General features: G+C 45.8%; 1 protein-coding gene across 3 annotated transcripts in view; it reads left to right on the top strand.

Moving 5' to 3' along the window:
* TFPI (tissue factor pathway inhibitor) overlaps positions 1-26,317 on the top strand; it is a 366,688-nt gene that overhangs the window by 169,135 nt on the left and 171,236 nt on the right. For all 3 annotated transcript variants that reach the window (XM_078680482.1, XM_078680483.1, XM_078680485.1), the window contains exon 5: positions 7,188-7,364. In XM_078680482.1, coding sequence (XP_078536608.1) covers positions 7,188-7,364 — 177 coding nt within the window. The remainder of the gene's footprint in view (positions 1-7,187; positions 7,365-26,317) is intronic.

Genomic DNA, 26,317 nt, shown 5'->3' with positions numbered 1-26,317 from the left:
ATACCACTGCACATCACTACATGATGTAACATAACAAACACTTTCAAAAATCTTGAATTAGACAATGATCACTGCAGACAGAGCATGATTTTTGAAGTATGATTTTTAACACTGCAATATTTAGTGGTCTTCGTTCACATGTCTAAAAGATGTAGTGTCCTTTCTAATGGTTACCATACATGAATCCTTCATTTTCTACATGGAAAACATTTTAAAAAGGTTTTCAGACAGGCATCAGGCCTATGTAGGTATTCACGCTACATGAGTGCAGATGGCACACAGTACATGGGTACACATTGATATATTCAATATTTTTGATGCCTGTTGAGCAATATGCATTGAACTAACAGAGCACTCCATACCGCACCCATCTTGTGAATGACGGTTTACTGTAAGGTGCAGCATGAGTTGTGGTGTACTTACTAGGATTTGCCATGACAGGCACTTAGACCTAGGGTAGTAATTTGAAAAAATAATTATATGGGTCATTGTTGGCTAATCTCAATCTTTTTGGCAACAGGTGTGTGCTAAGCATTGCTGCATCCATGTCAAGGATGTTGCTCTGTATCCCAATTCAGCACAGGGAGCATGCATAATCTACATTGCATGCATGTCGTTGTGGCAGATATCAATGAGGGATATCACCATATTAAAAAGATATCATATGTATAACACAGAAAAACGTATACTAGATATTTTTAAATGTTCACATATACTCTGTAAGAATCTTGACCAATTGGTTAATAGTCTTCGTATTCATTGACACATTATTGACTGTCCTTGGCAGCATTCATACAGCAAGTAAGTAGGTAATAGGTCAACAGCAAATCTTCTCAGATTGCCATTTTCCATACAAATTTTATTGATGTTTATATCAATGACAAGTGCCAGTGATTATACAGTTATTTGTTGTTAATGACATAATATTCACATTTATTTTGTAATATTATTTGGATGTCATAAAATACCTATATGCAGGTTTTAACAGTTATCTACATGAGGATCTGGAAATTCACAGCATGTCTGTCAATAATGAATATAAAAACTGTTTATAAAATATCTCACAACTTATATTTGGATTTCAAACATTATTGATTTATTAATACATTTATTTGTTAGTGATTTATTAATACATCCGCATCTTGAACAGCAAGAGTATTTTTAGAAATCTGAGCTGAACTTTGGTATGTTCAGTGCTGTGTGTGCACATGTGTGTGTGGTGCTTATCCCTACAAGTGCCTATCTGTACATATAGAATTATGGATCGGTTACAGTTAATAAGGGGAATGATTTTCCCAAGGGATTGTAACTGGCATCCAATAGACTATAAGAGTCAGATCCTAGAGTTGACACATATCCTAATTTTTTACTTTTTACCCATTATGTATGGCCCCTAAATCATCAAGTAATGGGAGAGCTATACATAATAAGCCTCTCCTGCCAAAGGTAAAATTATACGTGGCACCTGCCACTTACCCATCCACCATCTACATTTACCCTTCCCCACAGTGTTTGGAAATATAGAAGTGCAGGTACTCTATTTTTATAGTCCCTGTTTGCTCCTGAGAAGTGCTGGTACTGACCCATTTAATGTATTGCAGCAGTGCAGGCACTATCCCTTTCAAATTAAAGACCGTCACATACTCAGTACCGGACAGTACATGTAAAGCACTGCTTACCCATAATTTTTTTTTAAAGGGGCCTTCAATCTGGCTAGAAAATTGGCAATAAATCTTGCCATGGTCCTTTTAGAGGCCGAAAAGGTTTTCGACAGGGTGGGATGGGACTTTTTGTGGGCTACATTTGCAGCATTTGGATTCAGAGGGCGATTTAGACAATGGGTTCAAACTTTGTATAATAAACCTCAAGCAAAACTACTATATACAGACCACAATCATTACCATTCCCAATTGTAAGTGATACTAGGCAGGGATGTCCTCTTTCTCCCCTGCTGTTTGCTCTGTACATTGAGCCATTCATTCGAGCATTTTAATCCAATCTACAAATGACACTGCTAATATCTGGAATAACTCAACTTAAGGTAACTGCCTATACGGATGACATTGCCGTCTTTACTACCGATCCAGCAAATGCAATAAGTTTAATTGAGGATGAAGCAAGCAAATTCAGTAGTCTTTCAGGTTATAAACTAAATGTTAAAAAAACACAAGTGCTTTTTAACTTTGGGCCTGAAAGATCGATAGCGGGTGTCTGCTCTATAGCCACGTATTTAGGGGTCCGCATTTCGGCGCAGATTGAACGGATACTTACTTTGCATTATGAACCCCTGTAAAAAACACAATTAAGTGACTAAAAAATTGGCATAAACTTCCAATACGTATAGCAGGGAGGTGTAATATTATAAAAATGAAGGAACTCCCAAAGTTCTTATACTTATTTCGATTCATTCGCCTACGGGTCTCTAACTCCTTTTTTAGGAAACTTGCGGGGCTGTTAGGTAGTTTTATTTGGAGGTATAAAAAAGCCCGACGGGCAATGGATTTATTGATGCTCCCATATAATCAGGGAGGGCTCGACTTTCCGGATTTTAAAATATATTTTTCGGCAGCATTTGCAAGGCGTATCCGTAGTCTCTTAGATCCCAAATATCCAAATTTCTGTCACCGCTTAGTCTTGGGAACCGACAGCCGAATGTTTTTATATGAAACTAATGACCCAAATTACTTCAAAATGGTTAGGTTCATGACCATCAGAGATAGTATATATATATATATATATGGCGAGCAATGTCTGTTAGATGTATACTGTCGTTCTTTCTTGATAAGCTTCCTCTATGGGGCAATCCCATGCTACCAGAGGTATTCCAAGATACTGTCAGTAAGCACTGGGCCAGGTATGGGATTCAATGTCTTGGGGATCCGTATGATAACAATGATTTTATTACATTAGAGAACCTGTAGCTTCACTACAATTTACCTGGTCAAATGTTTTTTAAGTATCTTCAGATCAGGGATTACTTCTTGAAACATCTAGTCCTAACGACAGTATCTAGCTCAGAGATATGGGATTGCTGGCATACGGAGAAGACGAAATCAGTCATTAGAATTATGTATCAATATCTCAGCAATTTTGGACAGAATGGTTGTGAAAGGCTTGCTGCACGATGGAGCAAGGCTTTGGGGATTAATATTACGCCTACAATTATTATTTAAGCACTCTGAACTATATACGGTTCAGTTCATTCAGTCAGCCTGAGACTACAACAATTTCGTACAATTTGTATGCTTTACTATATACACCAGAGAAGATTGCAAGTTGGGCCCAGGGGATCATGGAGGAAACTGGAAGAAATGCCCTAAATGTGGGATGTATGCTGCAAGCATAGTACATGCATTTGTCCCTTGCCCGGATATAGAAACTCTCTGGCAAAAAATAGGTTAGGTGATGACGCAAGTACTAGGAATAGATCCTCCCCCTACAGTCATTGATATTATGTTGGGATACAAAGAAGAGAGCCAGGGACTGACGCGTCTTATCTCAATTTTAGGAGTGGCAGCCCGATTAACTATCGCTAGGGTCTGGGTCTCTCCTACATCCCCCTCTTAGGCGAATGGTGGGCTACAGTAAGGGAAATTTATGAAATGGAGAAAGCCCTAGCTAGGGCAAGGGGAACTCGCTCCCTGATGAAATTAAAGACTATATGGAGGTACTTGGCACTAGATACATAGGATTAAAATACTAGAATGGGGGAGTGTGTAATATGTAATTTGAAGGGGTGCCTCCCGTACGCAGTAATTAGAGGCCTGTCTTAAGCTTATAATATTTTTTTTCCTCTCTTAATTTATGTACCTCCAAGGTGTTTTTTCTTTTTGGAGAGTATAAGATACTTTAAGTATCATTTGTAAATGAAGCTCTTTTGTTCAAAATAAAAATCATTAAAAAAAACATTTTTAAAATCCTGACCTGGTGCCCCTGTTGCAGTCACATCACCCTCCCGTCAACCCACCCCCTCAACCCCCTCTTCCAAATATATGCAAAAAACTGGCATCCTACCACGCACCGCCCAGTACCCTGCACATATACCTTCTCCGTCCCTGGCCAAAACCAAATTGTAAAAAAAAAACTGGCTTATGACACCTTTGCCAACCCTCCCTGCCCAAACTAAGCTCTCCCTTAATATTCTGGAGAGCCAGCACTGAGATGACACTGGCAGAGCCAATGGTCAGCCCCGCTTGTTTTCCCACGTCAGCAGGAGTCTGCAGAGTCTGAATTTCTTTGCTGGGGAATATTACATGAACGCCATGACTTAAAATCTGCAAACAACATATAAAGATGCTCTGGGGAGGTGTTCCCAAACTGGTGGAACATACATTACCAAGGGACGCAGGATATGAACATGTATGAATTCTTTCTGCTCTGACGGTAGTGTAGGACAGGTTCTAAAAATGTATAGATTTACAAATAATTTTAAGATCTGGATCTTCAGCTTAGACTGGGGTGTGCTACTAGGGCATGCCATACATAACCTCTGACTCTAAGCTTTAAATTTGGGTGGCGTAATGTATAGGGTTAGCATACAGCACCTCTCAGCCTTGCATCTATCAATCTGCTGGAGATTGCTTTATTATAAGTTCTAAATATGGATATATCCATCGGTAGCTGCAAAAACTGCTATCCTGAATAGGGGAGGAATAGAGAGATGGTGATTCTCATGGCCACCATACACGTTCGCACCTGCTATGGCCACTATATTACCGGCGCTACTTCAACAATGGCCTTGAATGTTGGTTGTGACATCCTTGACAAGTTCTTGTAGGCTTGAATGGTGAGTAATTGCATCAATTTACAGTGCCAGCATCCTAGGGTGCGTGAACACAGGAGCCACACATTATGTAGATTAGTTTCACCAGGGCCAGTCTTTACAAAGTCCAATGCAAAAATGACTTATAAAATGTGCCTAAGTGGAACATCATGAAGTGATGGACCATTGGCTGTTAAGTTTAGAATATGAAGCTTTTTACCTTTTTATTAGTAGTCATGTTATTCCTGTTGATGTTTTATGTCAAACATCAAATCCAGTCACTTGAAAGGTGCATGTTAGCCAGAATATGGCACGCAGAAGAGTGTGTCATTCTGTGGCTTGTGACCTAGCTGCAACAAATCTGCTGATGTAGCTTTTCAGAATTAGTAAACATGTACAATATATGGAGGGACAGATTAGTGAAACCTGATGACTTCCCATTGCAAAGCATCATGATGGTACTGAATACTTACATCAAACACAATACCAGCTATTTTGACAGTGAGTCGTGAGCAGGATAGTCTTATGGAAGAAGATAGCGTCATAGGTGGGTGGGCTTGTCTTGGACATATCTGAACAACATCTGGAGATAAGAAGACTTTCAAACCTGCCCCTGTGGCTGGAATTCAGAAAGAAGATTAACAGCATCTTCAAGCATATGAAATCAGAGCCGAGGACTGGGAGCCCTATTTTTGTAAATGTTTAATTTCTAACTATACCTCTGTCTATTGAATTGAGAATACAACTGTGACCCATTCCTTTGAGGAAGTCCCATAACTAAAGGAAATTGCTGAAGGATAAGCCTTAAGGCCCATTGGATATTGGGTCAATGGTGCTGCATAGTGGCATTTGGGTGGTCGAGATGTGGAAATGTAGCCAAAAGTGAGCACAATGGTGCAGGGTCACCCTCTTGTTCACGGGTCCAAAGACTAACTAAAGAGAGATCGGCACTGAAGCTGAAGTAAAACAACAAGTTTATTAATCACTCATGAGCGGGACCACGTCCACACAATACTCTCAAGCATTGCAGGAGGAGGTACCCTGAACTCACAAACCATTGTCCTTATAAACAATTTTGTTGCAATGTAAGCATATGGACAGAAATGGAAAGAGCAAGTTTAAACACAGGAATACCAATCGACAAACAAGGGCAGATGGATGACCACTTGGTCAGCAATTAAGGAGGGGGAGCAGGAATACTTTTGACAGCAGTAAACGATGAATAGATAGCCTCTAAGACCAGATGCACATGCAGCTACAAACCACCCAGCACGTACATTGCTGAGCCATGTCAAAAGAGGTCAACTAAAATAGATGACACAAGCAGGGAGAAAAGACGAACAGCAGAGGACGAAGGAAACGAAATGGAAGGCACAGCCAAAATGGCTGTTGCTTATGCTAATACAAAATATTACATTTTTCCACAGAGATGCGAACTCCAAATAAAAAATCGTCTAACCTGAGAGTGGGACTCTGTCTAAAATAGTTTTGGTTGGGATTCAACTAACCTAAAATGTTGTCATAGAGGGGGGTTATAACCCTGAAGGTGTACGACCAGTGGGCAATGCTTTGTCTGGAAGGGTGTCTAGACATGATTGAGCTCAATCCAAGAGAGTAGGCTCTAGAGGTGGCACTTGGAGTGAGCTTGGCAAGTGTCCCTTAAGAGTTAACAGAAAGGGAATCTCTGAGCTTGCTTTTGCCGCCTATTGATAATCTCAAACAAGATCATAGCCTGTTGTCCTCAAGGCATATTAATAGGTGCAATACATGGATGCATCTCACTAGTGCCTGGATAACCCTTGGGGTAACAGTTCAAGCTATATACACTATTCATCATCATCTGCTTCATCATCATCACCATCGTAAGATTTTCAGTGAAAAAATGTGATTCAGCCAGTAAGTCCACTCACCTTTGGAAATGATAATTCCCTTCCCATTGTATTAGTCCTCAGATTAGCACAAATCCAGGTGATTTGCCGATTGATCACACTTTGACTTGCATTCTCAATTGCATTTACACCTGACTTCTAATTTCAAATGGAACACATTTTCGAGGACATCATATAATCACATTTTGGGAATTTTCAGCTATGGTTTGTTTCTTGAATGTGTGGGGTATTTCTTGCTCACTTACTGAACACCTTGCAAAGAATGGGTGAGTTCATTTTCTGCTTGTGCATGTAAGTGAATCGTGCATATTTTTACATACTTACTTTTTATAATATTCTCATTCACTGTGAATCCTGCCCAGTATTGTCATGAGTGACAGGTGACAAATCGTTTTGTTAGGGTGGGTTCAGGGAGGAGACTTCATGGCCTTCACTCTGCATGACAGATTGTGGTGGGTATATCAGTCTGCCTGTGCCATGTGTCATTTTATTTTTTCTTCTACACGTACAATTATTATTAATTTGTTAAATCCTAGAAAAACCATCATTCTGCGTCTTGGAAGACGATCCTGGAATATGCAGAGGATTAATCACTCGTTATTTCTATAACAAAGTGTCAAAGAAATGCGAAATGTTTAAGTACGGAGGATGCCTTGGAAATGCAAACAATTTCAAGACCATAGAAGACTGTCAGATTACCTGTGAAGATCCAAGTAAGTTGTTACACTTTTTACTTTAAAAGTATATTTTCATAGTAAAATGTATTTCTTTTATTTGATATCTGAGGAAGTATCAGAAACACTGTAGAGAAATAAGAGGCGGGCGGCATGACAGCCCACTGGCACACTCACTGTGAATCATTTTGGCAAATGTGCTGGCACAGGGTCAAAAATGTTTTTTTTAAAAATACACAAATTAGGGATTTGTTTCTGAAACAGAAAAACAATTATTTGTCACGAGGCGTTGGGCATTTTCTCCCTGCCCATGGGGGCCAGTGATATTTTCCCTTTCCAAGTCCTCCATGCATTGCGGTCCCAGTTAGGAAAGGTATTTGTCAAAAGTCCCATCTGTTAACATCAGGAGCCTTCTGATGGATTGGCCCAGTGGTCCTGTGAAAGATGGGCTTCCCTGTCACAGATTAATGATGGCAGAGCCAGCCGAGGCCCAATCTTTGGAAACCTAATTGTTTAGAAGAGGGGGAACTGTTGTCTGTAAGAATATCCTAGTTCGAATTATCATGTGACAAATATTGTATCTAGAGATCATTTACAAAAATATTGTTCAATTAACTGTAGATTTTCTATTATTAATTCCAATGAGGCATTATTTTGATAACAATATTTTGGACACAATATCTATGTCAGACGATATTTCGGACTCAGATATTTGGTGCCACATCAGGGAACTGCGGGGCATATTATCAAGAAACGGCGTTAAAATTGATAATATGCCCTTTTGAATTCCCATAGAAGCCCATGTTCTGGTGTGAACATGGGCTTCTATTGGAATTCTCTAGTGTATATTATCAAGCCCTTGATCGCCGCTTTAGCGGCACTTTTCTGCCGCTAAAGCGGCGATCATTTTAACGCTTGATAATATGCCCCTGCATTCTTAGCGGGCAGGCGCCTGCCAATTTATGTTGACCCTCCCTCTCTGCCAAACTCCAATGACCCCATCATTCGACAGTTTAATTGGTTCTCATTTCTGTAACTGAGAGCCACATCATTGGACGGTCCCTTTGCTCTTCCTGTGATACATGCACACCGCACTGCCTCTGGTTTGGTATAAAAATGTTTGGCTGCTGTGTGACATTTGTGTTTACTGATGCTCAGACATCAGATCGACCCATACATTGTTGTCCAAAACTGAGAGATATATGCCCGAATAGTGCATATATATATATGTTGCTCTTAAAGAACGGTCTGGAAAATATAGAACTTTCTTGTTTTTATTTCAAAGTATTTTATTGAAAAAAAAGTATACTACAATACAGTACAGTAGTGACGTTGATTGTCAACTTTCTGATCAATATGACCATTCTATTTGCAACTGTGCTGCAAATCCAAAATTTGGCGCCATTTCGAAGGTTGCCAAATCTGAACCAAGAGTAAAAGTTGCCATGATACATTATGATCATATTCGTATTCTGTTTGGCTGGCTTTTGACCAATACAGGAATCCGAATTCTCATGCAAGACCACTTGGATTTAAAACATTCAGGGCTATATGTACGAACACATTTTCCCATTGATTCATCTGGCCCGCAGCGATTGTTAGCGATGCTACAGTGTCCTCTAGTGGTAGGAAAGTGAAGCTCACATTTGCCATACTCTCAAACGGAAAAGCAGATGTAGAAATTGCCAATAAATCGGTGTTCGCATCCTATGAATGAACAAGCAACCATCAGGTATCAGAGTGCTGTGACTCTCAAGTGGTTTCCATGTTTCCTTCATGCAGTAACCACACTCTTTCCCACAACTGTCTTTTACTCCAAATGCATATAATGTACTCACCTTAGTATTGTACTTCTGCTCTGTCTTGTCTATATGTTCAGTCACTGATAACCACACATGTATATATTTTTTAAATACCCTGGAGTTATTATACTGACGCCAAACGCAATGTGTATGGCTCTCGGGTGCTTCGCTCACATATGTATTGTGTCATTTCTGTTCCATTGTGTGCAAGTTCTTGCCATGTTACCGCCCGTTGTAAAGTTCTTGGTCTCTCTTCAGGGTCTAGCAGCAGTTTACCAAAAACTCTGAAGTAAACAAATGATAGTACCAGAACCGCTGACCCGGCCGGGAAACTGTCACATACAATCTGTGCAATTGTTGATCCGCTGTAAGTGAAGCTAAACACAACGGAAACTGCACCCTTCATGTTGGAATAGGACACAACGTCGAATTAGAGTGCAGCCTCCGGCAACCCACCTTCAGGTTTTATGCAAATGACTTACCAAACCGGCCAGGACAACCCAATGTCCAAAAACTTACAGTGGATGATGGTGTTGACGGAGTCGGGACGGGACTCGGGCCCGGACAAGACTCTGTGTGGTGGCACTGGCTGGCTGGCAGGTGGCAGCTGCAGACCAGACCAGTGCAGTATTACTATAATTAAATTATGGGCAAAGGGGCGCCAGGCCAGCCCAGCCGACGACACGACACACACAGCCCGACCGTCCCCCGCGCGCGCCGAGAGATGGTGGCACTGGTGCGCCGTGCGCATCACCGTCATTGGGAGGGAGGGGTGAGGGGGGGTGAGCAGACACCAGACAAATTGAAAGTGTGCAAAAGGCCGCTTTTATTGAAACAGGTGCATATTTACAACAATACCAACCTGGCAACCGCCTCACAAAACTAGTCCTCACTAAATAAGATGTTACCTTACAACCCCAAACGTCAGGCCCGCCCCTACAACGTCACAAACCCCGCCCCCACCCAGCACAACATAATTACAATTCAAACAATACCAAAACCTGATAATCATTTAAATATCATCCCAACCCACGGCAAAACATCACATTGCAAAACTTACCCACCAACAACTTACATTACCCAAAACCTTGTAACCACCCCACGAAACAACTATTTAAACTTTTCCAGCCATAGCCCAACTTTAGCAAAAACCCAACAAGCTTCATGTCCCTGCTGACCAAGAACGCCCAATTTCCGCACGGCACCTGTTCCAAGCGACAATGAACAACATGTTTTGTTACCCCATATCCACCTGTTCCGACAAAAGACCCTAAAATTATGGAAGATAAAACAAATAAATAATGAAAATAAATAAATAAATGAATAAATAAAAGACCCGGGGAAAGTAAGAGAAAAACCTAACTGAGAATAGGGAGGGAGGGAGGGAAAATTTCCAATATAACTAATGAGCTCCCGGCCACCAGGTCATTCAACCTAAAATGGTGGCCGGGAGGAGGGGCCAGAGGGATATATAGCTGGGCTCCCCCAGTAGGAACCGAGGGAGCCCAAAACCAGCCCAAAACCAGCCCAAGGCCGGTGCCCTGATGCAACCCCCCCCCACTAGCCCCTCCCAATCAGCCCGGGGGTGGGGACCTCCCTGCGGTCGGCTGCCCCCCCCCAAGCCCTCCTTGGGAGGGAGGGGTGAGGGGGGGTGAGCAGACACCAGACAAATTGAAAGTGTGCAAAAGGCCGCTTTTATTGAAACAGGTGCATATTTACAACAATACCAACCTGGCAACCGCCTCACAAAACTAGTCCTCACTAAATAAGATGTTACCTTACAACCCCAAACGTCAGGCCCGCCCCTACCACGTCACAAACCCCGCCCCCACCCAGCACAACATAATTACAATTCAAACAATACCAAAACCTGATAATCATTTAAATATCATCCCAACCCACGGCAAAACATCACATTGCAAAACTTACCCACCAACAACTTACATTACCCAAAACCTTGTAACCACCCCACGAAACAACTATTTAAACTTTTCCAGCCATAGCCCAACTTTAGCAAAAACCCAACAAGCTTCATGTCCCTGCTGACCAAGAACGCCCAATTTCCGCCACCCAGAAAAGAGGGGGAAGGAATTACCCTCCTCTCTTTCTGCCCCCCAAAACCGACCAACCAAGGAACCAGAACCTCAACCCAAGAAATGTTGAATCTTCAAACACCTGGAGAGCACCTCTCGCAATTCCAAGAGATATAAATCCATCCCTATACGAGATAAGTGAACACCATCGCCGCGAAAGAATTCCACATTGTCATAACGGATGTCCTTATGGGACACCCGCCCAAAACCCAGATCTCTACAAAAACGGGAAACCTCCAGATTCAACTTCCTTCGCGCCTTATCAACCGCCCTAGGCTTGATCGCACCCCTCCAGGTTCTTCTAGGGACCAATTCTGTCCATAAAACATGGCAACCCGCCCATTGTTGACGAATAAGAGAAAGATCCTTCTTCATCGCTCTCAATAAAACCACCCCTTTCACCCCACAAAGGTCATTCTCCCCAAGGTGTAAGAGCAGCACGTCAGGACAAATACCTCCCACCAACCAAGAATTCAAGGCCGGGATAAGCTCCCTCCAGATCATACCTCCCTTCCCCTTCCATACAACATTAAAAAGACGAGAATTAAAACCAAGTGTGGAACCAAAATAGCTTCTTATAGCTTGATCTTCCGCGCGCCCAATGAAGGAATGTCCCACTATCCAGATCGTCATGACAGTCGAACGGGGGCCGGCCACTGAACCTGAAAAAGAAAAGCAGCATCAAACTCAAGCAAAACTATCATCCGCAGGCGCCATAACAGGATCAGTACGCACATAGCGCCTAAAACAGTTGGAGGACCAACGCCCTAAAGACATAATGTCTTGCTGCGACCAACCCCTGTTATGAGCTTCTGTAGCTGCCCCAATCCTGAAAGAATGCGTACCATACTGTGTCTCATCCAAGCCCAGGAAGCGCAGCGCTTTACGCAAAACCATGCGCAGTTGGTACTCCGTCACCCTGGAACCATCCACATGTCGAAAAACAGGGCCCTCAAAGGCGGCCCCTGAACAGTCCCGCAAACGCCTGGCCCACCTCAAAGGACACGTCTCAGGAGGGGAAGAAGCTTCCAGCCAGATGCCCCTCCCTTTGCTGTGTTGATCAGTTTTTGCCCGAGCCAACCAAACGTGCAACCCCGCTTCCAAAAATCGAACATTCTCCCACCCCACCCCAAAAGTAACTTTCGACCCCAGTAACTCAGAAAGTCTGAAAGCACCAAAAAACATCCAAACCATAAGAGTAGAAAACAGACAAACCTCAAACCCATTCAGACAAACCGAGGGCAAAACCTGCAAAACTCGGGCTAACGTCTGCCAAGACAAAGGTCGGCGAACCATATGTTCCCTACCCCTCTCCCTAGACCAACCTTCTAGCATGCGCTTACCCACCTCCCCTGCCGAAGGAGAATAGTCCCACAGCAATTTGCCCATGAACGCAATACCAGCCAATTTTCCAGCAATCGTCACACGTGTCAGCCCCCTGTCTATCAAGTGAAGAATGAACTGTACCACATCTTCAGATCGTCTCCAGCCCGGAGCGCGCCAGCCGGCCCCAGATTCTAAAAACTCTTTCCAGGCCAATTCATACGCTGTCCTAGTGGAAACTGCAAGCGAACCTACCACCAGCTGCAAAACCCTGTCTCGCCTACAGTCCACAGATGTTCCGGCATGCGGGTCGGCGTCCTGTCCGCCTCCGAGGCTAGCCCATGGAATCTCTCCCACTGTGAACGAGACAAAGCATCCGCAATGTCATTGTCCACCCCAGGAATGTGTAAGGCCTTAAAACTGATGTCATACGTCAAGCACCCCAACACAAAGACTCGCAAGAGCTTCAAGATGTGAGCATCCCTGGCCGACTGCCGATTGATAATGTCCACTACAGCCTTATTATCAATTCGAAACAGCACTTTTTTGTGAGAAAGCTCCTGACCCCACAAAGTCAACGCCACCACCACAGGGAAAAGCTCCAGGAAGGCAATACTCCTGCCTCCGTTCTTCCACGCAGCAGGCCACTGTTCAGCACACCATCTGCCCTGCCAGTAAAGACCGAAACCATCACTGCCTGCAGCATCTGAAAAAATGTGGACGTCCCAAATCCAATTCTCTTCTCTGTACAGAGGAATGCCATTGAAAGAGTGCAGAAAGGCTACCCACATCCGCAGATCCTCCTTAACACCTGCTGACAAGCGAACGTGATGGTGAGGTAAAAACTGACCAGACAGAGCTCTACCCAAACGCCTGCAAAAAGTTCTACCTGCCCTGACCACCCTACAAGCAAAGTTAAGATGGCCCAGCAGCACCTGAACTTCCTTCACTGTCACCTTTGCCTTGTTCAACATAACATGTAAGAGGTCCAACATTTTTTCTTTTTTATCCACTGGTAAACGTGCCTCCATAACATTAGAATCAATCTCGATTCCCAAAAAAGACATGGTCGCGCAGGGGCCCATTGTCTTTTCCGGTGCCAACGGCACACCTAAAAATTCCATCAGAGTTTGGAATGTTCGCAAAGCATTCTGGCATGCTGAGGAATTGGGAGCACCTACAAAAAAGAAATCATCCAGGTAGTGAGTCACAAGCTGATGTCCTGACGTGTCGGTGAAAAACCATTGGAGAAATGTGCTAAAGGTCTCAAATAATGGCACAGGATATGGAACAACCCATTGGTAGAGCCTTATCCACATACCACTTCCCCTGAAATTGAATCCCCAAAAGATCCCAATCCCCAGGATGTACAGGCAATAAACGGAATGCCGATTTGATGTCACATTTTGCCATCGCCGCACCAGTGCCGGCAGATACAACCAGGGCCATGGCCACATCCACTGAAGAATAAGACACTGAAGCAGCCTCACCATCAATGAAATCGTTAACTGATGAGCCCTCCGGCCATGACAAATGTTGAATCAAACGAAATTGCCCAGGCTCTTTCTTAGGCACCACACCAATTGGGGAGACAATAAGATTTTCCAAGGGCCAATCATCAAAAGGACCCGCCATCCTTCCCTCCCGCACTTCCTTATCCAATTTGTCTTGCACCACCTCTGGATGTTCATTGGCCGACAATAGATTCTTTGACCACCGCCGCAACCGCGGCCCTGTGTAACCCAAACGAAAACCTTCCTGAAAACCATCCAACAACAACTTAGCAGCCTCGACATTCCCGTAGCCCCTCAGAGCCACAGCCAAGTGAAAAGGATTAACTGGCGTATGAGCCTTTGGGCCCAATTCCAGAAGTGTTCTTCCCCCCCCTGTAAGGTTGAGGCTGCTGTGCAGGAGCAGGGGCATTGGCTGTCTGTTGTGACCACTGTCTACCCCCTGTAACCCGAGGCCCCCAACACTTGGACAGTGGGTGCGGTTTACCACATTGGGAGCATTCGTGTCGAAATTTGCAATACTCTCTTGGGCAATATCCTCTGTTAAAATTCCAACATGTCCCATTGGCAGATTGGACTGACACAGCTGCACCCACCCCTCCCCGAGTGGGCCTACCCTGAAAGGGCCGTGAAGGTAATGGATACCCACTAGCTGTGAAAATTGTCTTACCACCCGCCGAGGCTCCCATAGTGTGTTGCCACAAGTCATTATCCAACTCCCCCCATTTCGCCTCAGGATCCCAAGCCATCCGAGCCCGGAATTCCTCATCATACTGTGACCAGGCATAACCACTGCCAGTAATCTGCGCTTTCCTGATCACATCCATATTCTTAAAAAGTGCCACACAGCGCTCAGGGAATTTCTCACAATACACACTAGCGTATATAAGAAATGCCGCTGTCCAGTTTTCTATGGTCAAAGGAACCTTTGGGCGCTTGGCCAACTCATACTCTTCCTCCTTAGACCCCTCCTTAGACCTAACCTCCCTATGTAAAAGCTTCAATAATTCAACGTACTCCCCTTTCCAAATCCTTTCCTTAGTAGACAGCATTAAATGAGCGCCCAAAGGTTTTGTGACGCCCATGTAAGGCAATTTCTTTATTTTAAGCTCCTTGCTGTGTGGGGGGTCCTTACCTACCTCCATGGGCTCCGTAACAGTCCCGGAATCCACCTTAGAACCCACCCCCCCGTCACTCGTACCCACTCCTTGATCCTTAACATAACGACCCTTGTGGAGCTTAAGATCCACACCCTCTGAAGGAGGATCCCCCCCCGTTCCAACAGAAACCATCAATGGCTTGTCCCGCGGCCCAGCAAGCTCACCTGGATTCAATAAAGGCAGTTGGGCCGGCCTCTCTCTCCATGCCATCTGTTCAACATCAACGCCTGACCGAGGAACCCTCACCACGGGGCCGCTCTCTCGAGTTGGTCTGGAAACTGTAGCTCTCGGACGCACCACCACCGGTGCCTGTAAAACATCATCAGAAGCGTGAAAAAGCCCCCCCCTTGTACCCTCAGCACGTATCTCGCCCTCCTCAGGGCTCTCCTCATCATAATCTAAAACCAAAGATTCCTCCAACCGAGGAGGATCCAACACCTTTGCCGGACTTCTGAAACCAACCCGGGCCTTACCAGCCCGTACTGACATTGTAGGCGGGGGAGCCGACTGGACCCGTCTGTACTCCCCTGAACGTTGACCAGATTTGTACAACTTAACCAACGATGAATCCCTTTGTTGATGAGAAGAAACATGTGGGGCCAGCGAGGACGCGCCGGTCCTGCTTCTGCCAACCCCGCCGATATCCAGAGAACCCGACAATGGGGCCAGCGAGGACGCGCCGGGTCCGCTTCTGCCGACCCCGCCGATACCTGTAGAAAGAGAAGTTGGGGCCAGCGAGGCCGCGCCCGACCTGCTTCTGCTGACCGCGCCGAGATCCTGTAATGAAGACGTTGGGGCCAACGAGGTCGCGCCTGACCTGCTTACGTTGACCGCGCCGGGGTCCCTCGCCGGTACGGGGTATGCCGCGCCAGGCTCCACCCTCCCTTCTCCTCGGTGCAACTGGGCCGCACTCCACCCTACCAAGTCTGCCTCTCCACGACGCTCCCTGACCTGCAAAGCAAAAGGCTGAACTGATGTGCCGGGACCCTTACTACCAGAACGGCCAAAGCTATCAACACCACTAGCCATACAAAAACCAGAATCCTGAAACTGCACCCTACCAACCTCCCTAGCAACAGACCCCCTAGATTGAACCGATAAGCCCCTCCGAGGAGGGGAAGGCTCCACCACCTCATCTCCACTACTCCAGTCCAGCAACCCTTGAACAATCTTGGACGCAGGGCCCGATGCCAGTCCACCCTGCCCTTTCTGCTGGATATCAGCGCGGGGCTGCTCCATCCTCCCAAGTGATCTGACCCCAACAGACAAACCCGGAAAACTCAAAGTGCCCCCAAAACCACTCAGCATATCAGTGCCCTGGATGGGTGTAGCCCTGCCCGCATCACGAACCCCCTCTGCCCAGGAAGGAAAAACATCTAGGCCCTCCCAAGATCTAACACCCACCTGCCTATCGCCACTCTCCTGCAGAGGAAAAGTAACAGCACCACCCTCAAAAGGCTCAATGAACCCCTTGCCAGACCCAGAAACATCCTGCGGGACACCCAACATAACACAACCAGACTGCTGACCCAGCAAACCTGCCCCTGACCCTCTCTCCAACTGCGCCCACTCCCCCTCCCCCACAGAACCACTAAGAACTGACAGCACCTCTCCCCGAGTAGAGACAGGGGGGGAAAACAACAGGGTGCTAAAAGGCACAAAAACCTCCCCAGCCCCTGAATGTGCAGGCTGCACAGTAGGCTGAAGCTCGACGTCATCAAACAATTGTGGCCCATAAGCGCAAGCTGGCGTAGAAACTCGGGTATCTATAGGTCCCTTACGAACAGCCAACAAATCCGCCCCCTGACGCACACCAAGTGTCCCAAAAACCGAGGGTTGACCAGAGGCGCCGGCCGGCGCTGCCGCCGGTAAACAACCTCCAACTTGAATGCGCGTCGCAATAGATTCAAACTGCGCATGCGCGCCAACCGCCGATGCCGCGGCCGCCGCTTCCTCAGCCTGACAGGCGGAGATAGAAGCAGAACGCTTTCTACCTCCCCGCCTGACGGCCCGCTTGCCCCTGGCAGCGGGGACCGAAAGCGAGCGCTGCAGCGGCACCATGGACACCAAGGAAGCCGACGCCTCACCTTCCCCCAACCCCGCCTCGCGCATCAGAACCGCTTCCCCCTCCGCAAGCGACACACTACTAGGGGCCGCTCTCCTAGAGCGCGGGCGGCCCCTTTCACTTACCGCTTCCCTGCGCGACTTTTTCGGCGAAGCACACGCCGCCACCACCGCCGCAACACGCGCCGAGGCCTGTCGCCGAGGACGCGACGTCCCAGCCACGTCCCCAATAACCAGGTCCAGGCGTCCCGCTTCGCTCAAGAGGCGGATCGCCTCTAAAACGCGATAATCCTCACCAGACATGACGAATTATTAACACCACACAACAATAAAATTTCCAATATAACTAATGAGCTCCCGGCCACCAGGTCATTCAACCTAAAATGGTGGCCGGGAGGAGGGGCCAGAGGGATATATAGCTGGGCTCCCCCAGTAGGAACCGAGGGAGCCCAAAACCAGCCCAAGGCCGGTGCCCTGATGCAACCCCCCCCCACTAGCCCCTCCCAATCAGCCCGGGGGTGGGGACCTCCCTGCGGTCGGCTGCCCCCCCCCAAGCCCCCCCTGGCCTGCCCTCCCTGGCCGAAGCACTGCTCCGGGATTGGCCAAGAATGTTCCCCAGGGCCGTCATTGGTAGCGCTATCCCAGCGCTACAAGATTGACGGCCCTGGGGACCCACTAGTGTGTCCCGCACCCCGCTGTTCTACTACACACACACGGCAATAATCTAGGGTGTGCGCCGCTCGGCTAACCTGAACGCAACAACAAGCATCAGCAAATGCAATTGCAAACATCAGCAGGCCAGGTGCGTTCGCTTCACTTGCACAGTGCTGTGCACTGTCTGAGTCCAGACTCCACTGCAAAATGCCGCCCTCATCATTTTGCCGCCCTAGGCGGCCGCCTAGTCCTGCCTAATGGCAGAAACGGCCTTGGGTGTTGTGTTGACGATTTAGTTAGAAAATGCTTGTATATGCAAAATAACCTGCCACCCGACCCTTCGAGGAATGATAGCAGCCAAACAAAGGACTCGTCACAGAACCTGGCCACCACTTTCATTCTTTTAACAAGATCGCATGGTTGATGGTGTCTAAGCTGTCAACAAGTCAAGTTTACTGACAAACTGGGAGACATCTGTGTTGACATTTGGTGTAAGAAGCTAATTAACATTCACCAGTGCCATCTCGGTGCCCGAGTACGACGAAAGACACATTGGCAGTTGTACATAAAGGGTTCCGTATGCAAGTGAGCTCTCAACTGAGCATTATCTGCCTTTTAAATGTCCAGATCCAAGAATGGCCATGTGCAAATAGATGAGTTAAGGAAATGTTGGAAGGGATTTATTTATTTATTTATCTTAAAGGTTTTATATAGCGCTGGCTAGACCAGGAGGTATCAGAGCGCTTTACATGAGCATCAGATCATAGTTACAGGTTACATCGTTACAAAGGTTACATAGTTATTACAGCATGGCAACATAGTTACTTGTAAGGTCAAGATAAACAATAAGCACAAATACGTAAGGGGAAAAGCAGGCAAAGGGAAAGATTCAGGGGAGGGGGGAAGGAACTGGGGAAGTAGACAGGTAATGAAGGGGGGAAAGAGGAGGGAGGGTGAAGGACATCGCATGGAAAGAGGAGGGGAACGGGGACACAAACCGGTAGACGAGTCAAAGCAATGTCCAAAGTCCAGTAAGCTGTGATCCCAGGGGAAGTGGTATCACTTCCCTAGCTCTGTTGCGGGAGGCTCCCTTTACGCAGTGGACTCTCTCAGAGGGGTCTCTGAGACTCCAAGGCCTACATACTGGATCCTTCCCCAAAAAGGGGAGAGGGAGTGCTTTGGCAAGAGGTGCCATACCATACCTCAGCTGTGAGTGGCTTCCTTGGCGCAGTGGGCTCTCTCTGCGGGTGTGCTGAGACTCCAGAGTATAAATATTGGATCTTTCCCCAACAAGGGGAGAAGGAGCGCTTAGTCAAAGGGCACAAAGGACAGGGGGCTAGGCAGACTAGCAGGCAATGTGAGAGATTCAGGGGAGAGTGGATAGGAGCTAGGGGGGTAGACAAAGGGAGAAAAAGTACTAAATGGGAAAGCATTTAAAGAACATAGGGGACAAGGTGAATGGAGCAGGAATGGTAAGGGGATAGGGTAAAGGGGTAGGAGGAAGACAGGACATAGACACAAGTGGAAAATCTGCCGAAGGTCCGGCTGGGGAGGTGACGGCAGGGAGGGGGAGTCCACAACCCATCTTCTCTTTAGCTATATGGTAGCTCCACCGGGCATCAGCCAAATCGCTAGGTCTCCACAGTCTGGGATGTGTTCCGCAGGTTCCAAGTCCTGATGTGTAGACAAGTTAGGGGATAGGTTCATGGTCTGGTCAATGTCCAATTGTTGCCCCAGGGAAGTAAAACAACGTGTAGGGGACCACTATGGAAGCCATCTTGGGGTCAGGCAGGGGACTGTACTGTACACTGGTGGCCATCCTAAGGTTAGGCATCAGGCAGTTAATGTCAATATCCAGGACAGCGGCTGCCAAAAAATAACAAATCCATTGTGCACACACCATCACACGCACAGACATGCACAAGCACACACCAATGTGAGCACACACTCTCATATGCGCACTGACTCAAACAGACAAGCACATAGCCAGAAACATCCAAGAACACAAGCACACATAAAATCCCATGCTGTAATACGCAAACACCCAAATACATGCACACGCAAACAGCATCACAGGCACAGACATGCACAAGCACACGCAAATGCGCTCACTCTCATATACACGCAGACACGCACAAACGAACATACAGAAACTATAAACTCCTGGGATGGGATGTGTTGCAGCACCACAGTCTGGCTCTACCTCGCTGGCTCCCTCCCTGTCATGCACTAGGTGCTCTGGTCATTGAGTCTGAGCAGTCCATTGCTGCATCCTGGGTACTGTGTTGGAGGGAAGCACTGGGCCTTCAGACAGGACTCTTCAGAAGTCGGAATATCTTGAGCTGACAAGACCGGGATTTCTGCTTCCCTAAGAACATTAACTAATTCCAGAGGAGAGGCCTTATTTTCCTACACTTTAATTCCCTTTTGGAGCTCCTATGTGAAACTCCTTCATGTTTCCCCTCTAATTCTTAAGGCTCAGGTTTGTGCACATTTTAGGCTTGGCCCAGAGATAGCTTTAGTTCTCTAAAAGATTCTTGGACTAAACAATTCACGAATAAGTATTAGCGAAGACCATAAGTCTGGCTTTGATTTACCAATGCTTGTAAAGAGGGGTTGACAAATGCTGGTTACATGCATTATGTGCACAAATGCTGTAAATAATATAAATGCCAACACCATTGGCTTTGCAGGCACTGGGGAAAAAGTAGCCAAAACGATTGCTTTCTAAATAGAGTGCATGTAGAGGATAAATAATTTAATGTAACAAATATTTCTTTTCATAGAGTTTTATATAGCGCGAACTTGACCCGAAGGTATCGGGTATCAGAGCGCTTTACATAGCACACATTGAAATAAGTCTGCACTTTTCAGCTGTAAAATAGTCCCTCATGCATTACAATGGAGGCAGTTCTTGGAAAGGGAAACCAAACAGCCAATAGCTTGAAGTAAGACGGAATTTTCCTCTGAGAGGAGTCAAAGCCCATTCCCCGCTACCCAGCCAGACCTAAAAGCACACACTTAGCTGGCCTTTGCATCAGTGCCTCTTCATCTATTAGTCCATTCAGATATCATTCACATGAGAATTACACCCACAAAAACACACAGCTTGGGGCAATGGGTCAGCCCACTTTGCCACTGGCTCCCTGTGAGTAATTGCATTTTTTGTTTTTAGATGCATATCTGCATAAAAAGAAGTGTGCTTAAAGGCCATTGCTGGTGGTCCAATTATTTTACCAATTTTGTTTCATGCTAGTCTTTATCATTTTGTTTTAAGTTTGACATTAGCAGGGGCAGCTCTATCGCTAAGGCAGAGGAGCATCACCCCACTGCTCTCATTGCAAGGAAAATAAAATGATAATAACGTTGGTATTATCATTTTATTTTTTGTAGGTTCAGGGCTGGGTTAGGGAGGGGTGTGGGAATTGATCGGAGGCCGACAGTATTTCCTTTCGTGTTGAGGTCCTAAAAGCTACTTGGCTTGCTTATAGTTATTGAACAGGGTTTTATTGCTGGGATTCTTTCTTGATAATCGGAGTGCTCGGTTCCTCTCAGATCTTAATTTCCTTGTGGTTTTAGAGATGCAGAATTGAGGGATTTGGTTTCTCGGGCCCCTCCTGATTGGCAGTTCATTGAGGAGGTGGTTTGTAAGGGAAGACCAGCCACTAACAACGTGAGTATTTGAGTCTAGGGATTGATGTAATACGACTCTGCATTTTTCCCTCAAGGAAGGGGCCGCGGAATCTGACCACTTTATCCGCTTTAGTTCTTCTGTGTAACTTCCTGAGTGGGTATGGGCAAGTTCTTGATGGCGTGGAGTACTGGTGGATAGCGTTATAATTTGTGCCCGGTGGTCACTCTCTCCATGCGGTGCAATTTGATATATCTTGATCAAGGGCAGTATTTCTCTAATCCCTAGAGAGAAGTCCAAAAACGAAAAGAATCTGCCATCTGACCGGGTCCATGCAGGCGGGATGTCGGTGGAGAAGCGCCCTTTCAGGAAGGTGAATCCTAAGCTACTAAACTGTGCGACCAAGTAATCGCCCAATGTCGAAAGTTGTTTCCAGCAGGAATTGATTAGGATGCAAAATGTGTGGGGAGACTTGGGGCGTCTGGTCCTGTGGTATCGGCAAGGTTGCAGAAAAGATTAGTGTTGAAATCGCCTGAGATGATGGTGGGTGTACTGCCATACTTGCCAAATAAGTCACAGATGGTGTTGATCAGGCAATGCATTTTGTTGTTTTTTCTTGGTTGTGCAGGCAGCGATATAAACTTTGAGGATGAGCAGCTGAGGGTCAGTGAGTGAACCTCCCAGATTAATTCTGGAGAGCCAATCCTCCTCAAATTTAATCTGTTTAAAACATTTTGAACGATTTTTTGATACGTAGATCAAAAGACCACCACTTGGTCTGCCAAACTTGGACTGCCTGGTGGCCGGTATCATTAACTCCAAAAAACCCACTATTGGGATGCTTTCTCCTGCCCATGTTTCCTGTAAGAGGACGATGTCATGTTCTTTTAAAAGGGCCATGGTGGCAGAGGATCGTTTTTCCTGCCCAAAACCATTGATGTTCCAGGAGCATATTGTTAGACCGTGATTAGTGATGGTTCAATCGGTCCTATTTTTGGATTAAGCCCCCGGCAGCCATTGCCAATCTGCTCCATCAAGATTTCGCTGATCGGTTGTGGGCTCTGGGATTACTGTTGGTGAGCTGCCTCTTGCGGACCTCAGTATTGAGAAGGGGGCTAAAGATGTGCTTGCATGTGAGGACATTTCCAAGACTGTAATCACGGACAGTGGGGTCCAGTATGTGTCCGAGGACATGAAGCGATTACCTAAAGAATTGCTCTTTGACCATCATCACACTGCACTCTATGCACCCTAAGCTAATAGCCTTGTGGAAAGGATGAATAGGTTAGTGAAAGAGTGTATTGAGGCAGCTATTGAAAAGAATTCCTCTCAAGGGTGCCTGATGCATTAGGATGGTCAATACTAGTAATCTAGCATGAAACCGTTGCTGTTGCAATGTTTTGGTTTCTGATGGCAACCTTATTAAAAAGTGGGAACATTTGCCTTCCCTTGTTATTAAAAAAAGATGAGCGTGAAAGATCAGCCCCTCTAAAATAGTTTGCAGAATTTTATGCTACAACATTGATGTTTTGAACATTAATATATACCAAAATAGAACCATTCCATTTATTTTAAAGTGTATCCAACTCTGCTGGCAAAACTAACAGCCTCTTCCAAGGATGCATCTTTGCTTTGCAGTAGTCGTTCTGGTATTTTGGTATTATTAGTCTGTTTAAAAAGGAGGTTGTAAATATCTGCTTCAGTGAAGGCGCCAGAATTGCATGCTGGTGCATGCACAGGGAGGTGTTATAGCTTTGCACCAGTTATTATAGTTTTTTTTCTTGAGGTGGACTATTTTTTGTGTTGTTTCAACACTTCATTAATCACTGATTTTAATGACTTTATAGTAGATAAAGATGAATGTGCTTCAATATTCTGAGAAGAGTAGATAGAAGGTAAAGGCAAGCAAAGCATTGTTCGACAAACTTGTATCTGGGTGCAAATATAATATACAGGTTGTGTATTGATTTAGCAAGTGTAGCAGTATTACCAATGTAGCCTGGCTACCGGAGTGGAGTAAGCCTAGTACAACAATGTATGTTTTGTCCCCTTTGAGAGACGATTTGTTAAGGGCTTTCAATATAAAGCCAAGCTGCTACATCACGCAATTTGCAATAGATGGAACATGTAGAGCACTGTCTCTTGACTACATTCATTTGAATGTTGAAATTGAGGTGACTAATGTTGTGGCTAGTAAGCTAAGGCAGTCTATTAAAAATCAGGACCAAAATGGAAGCTCATGAGGCACCCCATACCAGAGTGAGTGGCTAGGGGCCTCTTGTGAACAGTTCTTCAGTAAAGATTTAATCCCGTCTAGGTCTGTAACCAAGATGTTGTTACCTCAGTCTAAATCCAAATATAGGGCATCATTATGATGCCAGTCGGATTCTCGGCCATAGCGGAAGCGGGACGGCCCGACATGGAGTCAGGATACCGCTGCCCTAATCACAATGTGACCGCAAAATGTATATTTTCTATTGCAGCTTGTGCTGCAGCCTGCAGCACTAGCCATAATAGAAAATGTACACTTTAAAAACATACCTGCACCGTGTGGCAGGCACCTCATGGTGCCTACCACACACAGTGTAGGGGTGTGTAGGGGGGCACCATTGGTGCCTTGCAGGCCCAATAGCAGAGGGCCAGGGGGCAATGGGGCCCGCTATTGTCCCCCAAAGACACTTTCCGCCTGACTTTTCATGGCGGGCAAACCTCTACTAAAAGGCTGGTGGAAAAGGACATTGTAATTCCTATGGTGGTGCCCGCGCAGGCACTGCTCATATTGTAGGGATTACTGACACCCTGATGATATGACGGGACAGCATCGGACTGTACCTCCACCTGCTGCCTCCGACTGTACGCATTGTAATGCGCCGGTCGGACCACAACAGCAGATGGCGGTTGGACAGCATCCGATGAGCCATCGGATATGGTCCGACCGCCATCAGAATGACCCCCCTAAGTATGATAAGATCTTCTTGTATTCATTCTTTATATCTTGAAATGGCATTCAAATCGATAATGATTCCACCAAAGAGGGTGGGGTAAGGGCTACAAGTCCAATTATATGAGTTTGTGCTTCATGACTTAGGCTGTAATTTAGTAGAACAATAACAATTTCCTAGTGGGTAGGGGTTGAGTAATCAATGATGCTGGGACGGTGAAGTCATGCATTCTGCTCTTTCCTTATGCTTGTATTGAATATGACATTATATCCATTAGGAACTAAGTCAACAGCGGTGCCTAGGTGTGACTCCTGCTGGCGTGGTCAAGGCATAACAGGACTAGAGCTCTTGAGCCCAGGACATCTAAAAGAGAAGCCCCGTTGAGGGACGAGGATAGGGGTCTGTAGACTGTGACCTATAAATGGACGATAGCTTGTTTTACAGTGTTATCTGTATAGTGTCATAGTGTTGCTGTATTGCACTATAGATACATTTTGCTGTCTTGGGATTTTCTGAGATTTAATTGATTCCAGTAATCAATAAAGACTAGTGAAATGTTTATTCTGGCCCAAAGAGTTACAAAGGAAAAGTTATGGTTGAACTACTGTGTTTAATGAAATTGCCAGCTCTCTCAAATGAAGTACTTATTCGACAGACGATGACGAGGTCAAATTAATTTTTTATTTAACTTTCCCTCATCATAAATCCCCCCCACTCCCCATTGGGCCCCACCATTCCTACATGCACCGGCCATGGCTGATCAACAGAGGGAGTTTACGCTCATAAGCAACAGGAATAATGCAAGATAGGGAAAGATGTTTTGTAACTACAAAGAGTGAGAGAAACTAGACCCCAAGTTGGCATGATTCCATTAGAAGCTAGATGAGGAACAGTACACCCCATATGAGACCTATTACCTGACAGGTGCCTTGGGACTAGGGGTAAAGGGATCTGAATCATGCAGAACCTGGCCGCCAAGGGTTCAATTTTAATTTCTATTTTTTATAATTCTGTTTTTATTATTGAAACGTAGTGGTCACATCTATACAGAAACACATTAGCCCCAGTAGCGCAGTCCTGGGGAGTTGAATGTCGCACATCAGCACTCTATACATAGCGAGACATGATTAATATTAGTATTACTGTGATGTTGGATCGTCAAGGGAGGGAAGAACAGGGGGGTTACATACATTTCCACAATATACATTCCATCTGCCCCAAACAGCCATCCACTTTTGGGGGCAACCACGTGCTACATAGACAGTTTTTTCCCTGACCATACACCAATCCATGTCCACCTTCCAGGCTGCTAGTGTAGGCGGTGCTTTCGCTCCCATAAACGAGCTATGTTTCTTTTGGCCACCATTTGCCCCAAAGTTGCTCATAGCTTACCCTTACTGTTGAGGTCTGTGGGTTCCCACACGCTCAAGAGACACCTCTTGGCTTCGGGCCTGATCACAACTGCCAAAACTGTACTCATGCACTCGTGCACCTTCCTCCAATATTCCTGAATCCACCTGCACTCCCATATAATGTGTCGAAAGGAGCCCTCTAGCCCACATTGCCGCCTGCATAGCACATCCTTTGCCCTACCCATGTGTACCAGTCGGGGTCCAGAGACATAGATTCTGTGAAGAATTTTAAGATGAGCCAGGCAAAGTCTGGATGAAATTGCGACCTCCCGTGGGGAGACAACCGCTTCCTGCCACTCCTCATCGTCTTGTTCTAGCCCATCCCTCTCCCTTTGCTCCCGAAGGGGTACTAGCGGATCTGGATTGTTGATGAGTTTTTTATAAGTGAGAGAGATTACCT

The sequence above is a fragment of the Lissotriton helveticus genome, chromosome 3_1 (genome assembly GCF_964261635.1).
Source record: "Lissotriton helveticus chromosome 3_1, aLisHel1.1, whole genome shotgun sequence".
Classification (NCBI taxonomy): domain Eukaryota; kingdom Metazoa; phylum Chordata; class Amphibia; order Caudata; family Salamandridae; genus Lissotriton; species Lissotriton helveticus.
The sequence above is the reverse complement of the archived record's forward strand: the minus strand, read 5'-3'. Positions and strand labels throughout refer to the sequence as shown.